This window comes from Tursiops truncatus, chromosome 7 (assembly GCF_011762595.2).
Source record: "Tursiops truncatus isolate mTurTru1 chromosome 7, mTurTru1.mat.Y, whole genome shotgun sequence".
Classification (NCBI taxonomy): Eukaryota; Metazoa; Chordata; class Mammalia; order Artiodactyla; family Delphinidae; genus Tursiops; species Tursiops truncatus.
In genome coordinates this window covers 18845777-18855995 of record NC_047040.1, presented here as the reverse complement: position 1 = coordinate 18855995, position 10219 = coordinate 18845777, and the positions used below count along the sequence as shown (strand labels likewise).

General features: G+C 54.6%; 1 protein-coding gene across 3 annotated transcripts; it reads right to left on the bottom strand.

The window, feature by feature from the left end:
• Positions 1-382: 382 nt before the first annotated feature.
• PRKAG3 (protein kinase AMP-activated non-catalytic subunit gamma 3) lies at positions 383-9159 on the bottom strand. 3 transcript variants are annotated; one of them, XM_073807253.1, is made up of 15 exons: positions 8793-9159; positions 8360-8399; positions 7729-7884; positions 6979-7382; positions 5903-5984; positions 5380-5438; positions 5233-5278; positions 4991-5045; positions 4665-4791; positions 4364-4529; positions 2890-2927; positions 2565-2711; positions 1982-2215; positions 1630-1804; positions 383-1409 (listed from the first exon to the last, which is right to left on the bottom strand). In XM_073807253.1, the coding sequence occupies exons 3-13, from the start codon at positions 7880-7882 to the stop codon at positions 2099-2101; spliced, it is 1395 nt and encodes a 464-aa protein (XP_073663354.1). In that variant the 5' UTR covers positions 7883-7884; positions 8360-8399; positions 8793-9159; the 3' UTR covers positions 383-1409; positions 1630-1804; positions 1982-2098. The 3 variants fall into 3 exon arrangements, with proteins under 3 accessions (XP_073663354.1, XP_073663355.1, XP_073663356.1); XM_073807254.1 differs by lacking the exon at positions 1630-1804; XM_073807255.1 differs by lacking the exon at positions 8793-9159 and having other exon boundaries at positions 8360-8414.
• Positions 9160-10219: the final 1060 nt, after the last annotated feature.

The window sequence follows — 10219 nt, the reverse complement described above, 5'->3', positions numbered from 1 at the left end:
TAGACATTTGGGGGGGCCCTGAGAAACGGGCCCTGACAAGGGAGCTGTGTCTGAAGTGAGAGGGGAGTATGACAAATACCCTAGAAAGGTTTGGCGATGATAAGGGTAGAAGAGCCCTGGGCCCCATGTTTCCTGTGTAGAGGCTGGGAAAACAGTAAAACACAGGGTAGACCAGACCACTTGCTGTCTGTCTCAGCAGATGGGCTTGGGATAGCCCCACAGAGCTTCCTAAAGTCCAGAGGGGTACAGGGCCAGGAGCTAGAATGTCCCTATGCCCCAGGAGCAGGCAGGCCCAAAGAGGCTTCGTGGTAGGGAGTGAGGGAGCACCTAGCAGGGGCCATGCCCACCGGTGACCAACCAAGTGACGACTACGTGGGAATGGGGATGTTTCAGCAGGTGCTGGCACGGGTGGATGATGATGGCTGAGGAAAAAAGTCTGGCACCACTTAAAGCCTCCCCCCATCACTGAACTTAACCCCAAGAATAGGTGGGAGAGGAACCCCAAATTGGCTGAGACTAATTTCTACAACCTGGTAAAATGGAGTTCGTAATAGAAATTACCTTTAGTGTTAGAAAAATTAAGTTACGTTTCTTACATATTAGAGTTTGTGGACTGAGTTGTACCCACTATGTAAGTAACTAACATTTTCTTTAGAGTTTTGCTGTAAATAAAAGATGAAAAAGAAATTTCGGTGGAATAACACTCCACAAGCAAAGGAAACGCCACTTGCAGTGTTTGTCAATTACAGGTTTTCCTTCGGGTGTCATTGAATTCAGAAAGGACAGGGATCTTGCCGCAGGTTCAGATCAAATGACCATAGCATTTTCTGAGTGAAAGTTATAAAATCTAAGTTCACGGGCTGTTCTTTTTGTTTTCTCGATGGTTCATCCTCAGTGATCCAAACACAGGCCCTCCCTGGGGACTGAGAACACTGCTTGCTGGTGAGAGCTAAGGATGAGAAAGGAGGGGGGACCTCTCCAACAGGCAGCTCTACAAAACTGCTGCTCTGTGGGGACCCATAGGCAGCCCTGAAAGGCAATGCTGGGGGAGCAGGAGGGCAGTGGCAAAGTTGTGAGGAACCGCTAGGGCAGTTTCCATGGGGGAAGCACACCTGGGACCCCCAGGAGCTGGGGGCACGGGTGTCAGGTAGTCCAGAAGCCGAGGAATCCAGAACCCCTTCCTGAACCCATGGACTGAGGGCTCCCCACCCCACCGGGGCCAGGTAGGGGGAGAGCAGTGTGGGTGGTACAAATCAGTCAGCCCTGGGGTAATCCTAGTGCCTCTGGTTCAGAGAGCTCCAGGCTTGACTCAGCTGTTCTTAATTTCATCATTCCATGGTGGACCAGGCATTCCTGAGGTCTTCTGGGAGCACAGGCAGGGCAGGGCAATTGGGGAGGGCTGCAGAAGCCTGTGAGGGAAAGAGAAAGGAAGATTAAATGGGGAGGGGAGGTTGCCTTTCCAATAGGGGAGCCTCAGTCTTGCCATCCTTGCTAAGCAGGTGGAATCTGCACCTCCACCCTCTGCAAACCCCTAGCAAATGTGCTACCAGGAAAGAGCCTGAGACCATGTCAAACTGACTGCGATGAGTACGTAGAGAGAAGCTCTCTCCTTTCAGCCTTAGTTCTTACCGAGTGTGGAAATTCCACTCAGCCCAGGTTTGGTAACTGGCTTCCTTCCAGTGGAAGTCCAAGCAGGCGGGAATTGACTTGTGAAAGGGCAGGTCGATCTCCTGGGAGCCCCTGAAGTCACATCACTGCCTCCAGCCCCTGTCCACCCCTCTTATGAGGGCCTCCGTCACCTCAGCTGAGAATGGGACAAAGCAGTGGCCCCGCAGTGAGTCCTGACACTTGTAGTTTTCACGAGGCTGCTCAGCTCTGAACTGGGCCACTCCCATCCTCAGGGGGGCCCCAATCTGAGATCTGGGTGCCCGGGGAGACTGAGGGGCTGGAGCTGAGGTCAATGGCCCAGGGCAGAGCCTACCTGAACGAGAGCCGAACCAGCAAATGGGGGGTGGGGGGAGGTGAAGGCCGAGTCCCCGGCTCCCTGCGCTGGCTTCCGGGTGTGGAAGGTGGCCTAAGAGTGAAGACTCTGATGCTCTCATGCCCCGAGGGCGTCGATGCCAGCAGGGCTCAGCACGAGAGCCTGAAGGATGTCGGAGAGGGACACCACACCCAGGAGGTGCTGGGTCTCATCCACGAGCACCAGCCGGTGCACCTGTGGGTCCACAGAGGCTCACTGAGGGGCAGCGCCATGTGGCTGCAGCAGCCAACGAGGTTGACACTGAGAATTAGGGCAAACAATTTAACATAACTGTGGGGGCAAGAGAGTGCCTCCTGGAAACCAGTTAGCAGTGGCTCTGCCTGCCCTAGGGTGGTCAGCTGGCTGCGGCCCTTGGCCCGAGGGCCCCAACGACAGGACCAGTCGTCGGCCAGTGTGCACACCAAGAGCTTGGCCGTGAGATGGGAGGACAGGGCAGGTGCCCAATGGATAGGGCTAGCTGAAACTGCTCACGAGAAGGACTGGGCCCCATGTGTCGGGAGCATGTACGAAGGGGTGTGGGTACCTGCTCCTGGACAATCCGGTCGATGACCTCCCCCAAGGTCTCGTGGGGCTGGCAGGAAACGACTTTCTCCAGACACAGTGTCCTCTGCCTCAGTGCTTCTCCCACACTCACATCCAGGTGGTTGTATGTTTGTTGGGCTGCCAGGTGCTGGGCAGGAGGGAGAACCGCTCTTAATCAGCCCTCAGCCAGGCTCCAGCCCCACAGATATCTCCCTCTATACACTTGTAAAGGCCCCCCTGGTCCACAGATACTCCCCCACATCGATCCCCCCACCTCAGCCTCCCTGTGGCACCCCCAGCTCCCCTCTATTCCCCCAGACACTTACAATCACATCAAAGCGGGAGTAGAGGCCCACGACCTGTCCTGCAGGGGTTGGGGGGCCGGGGAGGAAGGGGAGAGAAAGGGGAGAGGTTCAGGTCAGAACCAGGATGCTGTGTAGGGGCCCAGGGCGGGCTTGCGGAGTGAACTCCTCAACATCCTCCCCACCCCCAGGCTACTGGCTTTATAATGAGGCATCAGGCTGCCACCACCCTGAACCCACAGATCAAACAGTATCTCAGAGACACCTGACATCATGCCTCCTGATGTGACAAAATATGAGTACATGGCATCACCTCTGAAATATTCTAGCCTCAGTGTATAGCCTGGGGACTTCCCGGGTGGTGCAGTGGTTAAGAATCCGCCTGCCAATGCAGGGGACACGGGTTCAAGCCCTTGTCCGGGAAGATCCCACATGCCGCGGAGCAACTAAGCCCGTGCCCCACAACTACTGAGCCGTGTGCCACAACTACTGAAGCCCACGCGCCTAGAGCCCATGCTCTGCAACAAGAGAAGCCACCACAATCAGAAGCCCGCACACCACAACGAAGAGTAGCCCCCACTCGCTGCAACTAGAGAAAGCCCGTGCGCAGCAACGAAGACCCAACACGGCCAAAAGTAAATTAAAAAAAAAAAAGTATAGCCTGAACCTGATCGAGACTTTAGAACTAATTTCCAGTTTACAGGAAACACAGGAAGAGAGGAACAATGTACAGGCCAACTGCAGAAAACAGAAAAATCTCTGGAAGTGGGACGTTCTACAGGACAATAGACCCAGGCTTCTCATCATCAACATCACGAAAATTAAGTGGGGAGGGAACTGTTCTAGATTAAAAGAGACTTAAGGGACAAAAGAAGCAAATTCAAAGCATAGACCTTAATTGGATCTTGATTTGAACAAATCAACTATAAGAAAAAGATATTCTTGGGGAAAATGGGGAAATGGAATTAGGATTGAATATTAGATAGCATTAATAAGTTATTCATAATTTTGTTAGGTGATGTAGGAAACATACTTGTTTTAAGAGATTCAGATGAAGTGTTAAGGGGTGAAATGACATGATTCTATAATATAATTTACTTTAAATTACTTCAGTGAAAAAAAAAAGAACTGGTTAATGGCAATGTGTTATCAGTAGTTAATCCGGGTGGATAGGTGGGGTTTGTTATAGAGTCTTTTCTACCATTTTCACACATTTGAAATTTTTCATAATCAAAAAATAGATTAAAACACTTCTTGATATTCAGCTTCATTATGGTGATTTTTAACTTTGAAGCAGTTTACAGCCATGGCTCCTTTAACCCTTTTTCAGAGCAATAAATTGAGGTCTGGCTCAGAGAGGCTAAGTAACTGATCCAAGGCTCAAAGCAGGCAGAGACTTGTAGCCCTGACTCCATCCTGGGCCGCGAGCTGATGTCACATAGACCCCTGCTACCCCCAGTCCCACCCCAGCCAGAGCCCCCATCTTGGGCGTAGGTACCAGCTTCGTTGACCACAGGCAGTGCAGACACGCGCCGGTCCACAAAGATGTCCAGTGCGGTCAGGATGGGTGCCGTTTCTAGCACCATGGCCAAGTCTCGGAACGTGCCGATGCCCACATCTTGGATGGTGCAGGAGAGGAAGGAGGGCCTGGGCAGCAGGGTGCCCTGCTTGGGTTGGGGCCAGGTAGGGATGAGGGTGGAGTAGTCCCCAGAGGGCTCCCAGCTGCTCCCTCCCCAATCCCTAGGGCTGAAGACTTCTCTGCCCCTCGGGTCTCCCCCTGAGGCTGTGCCGAGGCTCACAAAGATGTGCAGGAACTTGAGCAGCCGCTTGTGTGTGAGGATGTGGAGCACAGCGCCTGAGACTGGGTCCAGGACCGGCAGGCGGTGGATCCGGTTCTTGATGAGGGTATAGACGGCTTCGAACAGGCTGCAGAAGTGGGAGCAGTGAGGCTGGGGCAGCCTGGGGAGAGATGCCCTTCATCCCAGCCCCCGGAAAGGAGGACAGGGTGCCAAGGCTGCCTTGTCCGCAGTTTGCCGACGGTGAGCCCGTGAGTTCAGAACTGAGGAGCTGGGGAAGGGGTCTGTGCAGGGCAAGGAGGCCCAAGTGGGTGGCTGGGGACGCTTACCTGTCACTGGGAGAGATGGAGACCAGAGGCTTGAAGGAGCCTTGAAGGTAGATCTCTGCAGGAAAAACTGGAGTCAGGCCAAGGGAACTGGCCACCCTGCCTCACCCAGCAGCCCCCAGCCCCTCGGGTCCCCTGGGCTCCCTATTGCCTGCTCCCCCCAGGAGATCCCCACCGCCCATCCTCTGCCTGAAGTCCTTAGCCCTACCCTCACCCTCACACCCTCGGCCCCTGTGCCCACTCACCCCTCCAGGTCTCAATCGTATGTTCTTCAATCTCATAGATCTGGACCTAGAACATCAACAGAACCCCTGAAGTCACACTTGGGCCCCCTGAACTCCCTCCACCCCAGCACAGATGGGTGTCGCCGGAACCCCCAGCCCACTCCTCACCAGGGGGGACCTGTAATAGCGGTGCAGCACCAAGATGAAGTCTGTGATGGTCAGCATCCCTGCGGGGGGGGGGGGGGAACGGGGGTCAGCCTGGGACTTGGGGTGGAAGGCAGGCTGAGGGCTCAGCACCCCTGCCCCACCTGGCCAGTGTCCTCGGACTGAGACAAAAGTGGGGTTTCAGAAAGAGGAGGGTAGGGCAGCTCCTCCCGTCCCTGAGAAATGGGGTTCTCCCTTTTATGCTTCCCCTGTAATTTCTCTCCTTTCCTCCCCACTTTTTCTTTTCTCCACATTTCTTCCTCTTCCTTTTCTCTTTTCCTACTTAGCACCTATGACATGGGACCACGGGGTAGTAGAGCTGGAGGGGTCAGCTGGTCACAGCTATCCCACAGATGGGGTCTCCCAGCTGGCACATTTTCCCCAGCTCAGCTCAAGCCTGTGGTGTGTCAGAGCTCAGCCCCAGAAGCACCCCACAAGTTCCCCCTTTCCCTTCCCCGCCACCTCTGCCTCCCCAGCCCCTTCTCACCCACAAAGCTCTGCTTCTTGCTGTCCCACAGAGGTGCCGCCCGGACGCCATTGGCCACCAGGGCGAAGAAGGCCTTCTTGATCTGAGCACCAGGGAGAACAGTCGAGGGTGAGTTGCTCACTGCCCCTCAGAGTCCCCTGTCCCAACCGGGGTCCTTCCACAGGGCCTTCTCCCGGGCCCTCCACTACACGAGCCTGCCTGCCACTCGACATGACCCTTGTCGGCACATTTGCTACAGAGATAAGGCTGCTGGTGGCCAGAGGCACTGAGGTGACCCCTTACCAGGCACACCAGGGTGTAGGAAACTAACTCAGTGTTTCTACACCAAAGTCATATGTGTACATATACACACAGGATAGTTTTGGCTAATCTAAGTACTAGAGGTGTAATTATTTATATGTTATGTACGAGATATTTTTTTCTAAATAAATTTCACATTGACTCATTTTGGCTTCATCCTAAACAATATTATCTATACAGGCTGGTTGTCTTTTTCTAATACATATCAAAATAAATACAAAACTACTAAGTTAAATATATTTGCCTATATACTGCTAGAGTCAAATAGTGAACTGTGGGTCATACATACACCCTGCTTCTTCTCTACACTACACACTGCTCTCCTCTACGCGGTGAGAAGAAAGGGATCCGGTGTTTCGTAGCCTAGCCTACTGCAAGAGTGGGGACCAGAGCTCATCCTATTTTTCTCTTTTCAGGAGTTCCCCGCTCTTTGTCCTAAGCCACCCTGCAATGTTTTCCATACAATTCGGGGCGTGCAAAATGCTCCCTCTCATCCTGGGTTGGCCCGGGAGTCCTCTGAAACTTGTAGGGTAAAGCAGGCCTTCCTATCCCCATTTTAGAGATGAGCGAAGCACAAAGACCTACTCCAAACCCTATAGATGCTGAGCTGCAGAGCTGGGATGACAATTAGGGGGTGTACACAGAGAGAAAAAGCCCTCCTCTGCTGGTCTCCATGGTGCTAAGAAGGAATTCTGGAAGGGGCTTGTAGCGGGGCAGGGCTGGCAGGGCATCCTGGGGGCCGTGAGGATGGAGGTGGGGCAGAGCTGTGGCCTCACCTGCAGCATGGTGTCGAAGATGACTATCTTGGAGCTGGTTGCCATGGCATCATAGCAGGTGTGCTCCTGCATGAAGTGCATGTAGACCTGGGCCCCTGGCTTCTGCAGCTCATCGTCCCAGCTCAGCCTGGGTAACAGTGCCTGCGGGGACGGGCATGGGGCCGGCCTCTCTTCCACCAGGCCGAGCTCATCGCCCCAGGCTGCTGTGGCTGAGAACTCTATGCCCACATCCAGGTCGTCTGTGCTGGAGCTGGAGGCTGAGGCTGCACAGTCAGGGGGGAGGATGTCCCACTCTGCTGTGGGGGAGCCCACCCCAGCCAAGGGAGCAGCTTGGGTCCAGGGTGTGGCCTTGGGGAATGTGGCCTCCAGCCCGGTGGACTCAGCAGCTGGCCTGGACTGGAGACCTGTTCGGGGGGAGAGGACAGTAACTCCATCTTCCAAAGCACTTTCTCATCTGCTGTCTCCGTTCATCTTCACAGCAGCCTTGGGAAGCCTGGATGTTGAGGCCCCCATTTTGCAGGTGAGAGAGCTGAGTCTCAGAGAGTCACAAAGGATGGTGGCTCTGTCCTGAGTTGGCCATGCTGGGCCCCTGGGTCAGCTATGCAGTTGTCCTCTCCCATGTGGGGAGACTGAGGCCACACGATGTCATGTGTCTGTGTTATGGGGAGATCCAGGGCAGAGCCTGGCCCCAGGATCGGGGACTTCCCACTGCCCCCAGTCCCTTCTTGCCAGAACTGGCCTTGGCCTCACCTTCCCCCAGGCCTGGCGGCTCCCCTTCCTCTACATCCTCCTGCCTTGTCCATCTTGAAGCCTTGGTCCCCTGTTCCCCATGGCTTCTTTCTGAGCTGGTGGTCATGGCTGGTGACGGCCATGAAGTGCTATCTCCTTGCTCTAGGAAGCTCATCTCTGGAAGGGGGAATGGGGCCTGTTTGGTTACTGGGGAGTAACACAATAAAATCAATTAAAATGTTATGAGCGATAATATTTGATATTTGCAAGCTTCCAAAGGGCTTTTCCACCAACATGTTTCTCATTCAAACCTCATAGCAATCTTATAAGGGAGGCATTATCATCCCTATTTCACTAACAAGGGAACTGAGATCAGAGAGGTTAGCAATTTGCCACATATCACACAGCTAGTAAGTGATAAAGTCAGGAGGGTCCAAATCTTCAGACTCGAGATCCCCCCTTTCTGCTTCTGAAAGAGGAAGGAGGAGGTGAGCTAAAAGGCGGAAGAAGAAACAAAGAGGAACAAAGAAGGAAAAGGAGAGGAAGACAAAAGCCAGACTAGTAGAGTGGGGGAGATTGGGGGCCTAGAGACACGGGAGAAAAGGAAGTGGGAGAAGAGGCTGGGCCCAGGAGGAGGGCCAGCCGCACCTACCTTGGTGCTCAGGTCCCAGGAGGCTGCTCCAGGAGGGGGTCTGCAGGGAGAAGAATGTCTGAAGGGGTGGGGAAAATGCCCTACACTCTGAACCAAAGGGAGCTCCCCTTCCCACCACACACACACGCCACAAACACACACACACAAACACCCGCCTCACAAAGACACATAAACACACACAACCTACCCAAACACTTATACGCACTCAGAAAGCCACATATTCAACACTTCCCAGACACACACAGGACCACATAGACTCACACAAAGAATATACACATGCAGACACCCTCATGCTCACATACAGAGAAAATCCTGGTCAAACACACCCACACGCACGCACACGCGCACACATCCACGCGGTGGTGCGCTCCCGGCCCTCCGGCCTCAGCGGCTCCAGCTCCCGCCACCCCACCCCAGCCCGGGACCCCGGTACCCTGCGCAGCGCGTGCTCCGGCTCCGGCGGGCTGCAGGAGCGAGTGCGCAACACTGTATCTGGGCAGCACTATTCTGGGCCCGGCCCCTGGCACCCTGCCCTCCCGTATCGGGTTCTCTCTGATTGGGTGTCGGGCAGTGGGAAGGAAGGGGTCCAGCCGCTCAGCTGCTCCAGCTCGGCAATCTGCGGGCCGGCGGGGAGGGGTGGGGCGCGTGTGGAATCTCGATGCCTGCTCATGGGCTGCCTCCTGGGTTTCCGAGGACAGGGAAGAAGGACCCCGCTGTGAGGGCACTGGGGTGGGACGAGGTGGACTGTCAGAGTCCTGGGTTTCTTCTCTGAGGGCCTCTGTCATCTTTGTCAGGCGCCAAAGGAGGGAAAACAGAGGCGCGTGAGCTGAACTCTCTTCCTTTTACAGCTTCGGTCGTGGGTGGTGCTAAAGTTAGAAAGGGCAAGTTGCAGCTGGGAGGCTGGGGATAAGAGGTTTGTAGGTGGTCCCGGGAGAGTGGCCAATGTGTGTCCAGATGTCTCCATTTGAGTCCTAGGGGCCCGTCCCTCTCTTTGGTGGAGGAGTTGGAACTGGATGGTTAGGGCAGGTGGGGAGTTGTGAGAATCGACTTGAAGGAGTGAGGTGGGCTTGCGCTTGTCTACAGTGTGAGAGGCACCTATTTCTTTTCTTTTCTTTTCTTTTTTATCCAACCACTTATTCTTCAAACAATTAAGTACCCACAGAAGCTAGGCTCTGCCTTTTGGGAAGCTCCCAGTCCTAAAGTTCAGAGGAATTTAATACAGGAGGAGACCCTAGGGATCATCAGGTCCAGTGTCCTCAATGCAAGAATCCCTTCAGAGACAGCTATTTCTACCTGTGGAGGTACATCCAGGTGTGCAGAAGCCCCAGTCCCCCCATCCCGCTGTGTGTGCTGCCCCTACATCTCCTGATGCCAACAGGATCCCAGCCAGCTCTGGTGGCTGCCCACCCCCCTTCCTTGGCATTCCTGGGGCCTGAGTCAATATCCAAGTCGGGAATGCTGACCCAGCTGCTCCAGCTCCCCTCTCTGCCCCTCCCTTCCTCTCCTCCTTCCAGCCTCTTCCATCCCAGTCTCGCCGTGGAGTGGACAGACAGTAATGGGTTATTGGATTTCTCGCTGATTCAGTGAACGTATTTCCCATCATCCCTCAAAGCCCCTGTACTGCTTATGGGGACGGACGAGGAGAGCAGAGCAGGGAAGGGGCTTGCCTTCCATGTGTCTTGGGTAGTACTGGGGGCAGGTGCAGCTCTCCTTCTGCAGGGTCCCTGTGGCCTGTTACTGTCTGGTCCCAGATGATGGAATATCAAAGGCACAGCCAATGGGACACTTCAAATGGGGGAAAGATCGCATGGACCATCCCTGGAGATATGCGGTGCCTCAGACCCGAAAAGCCCCACCCCC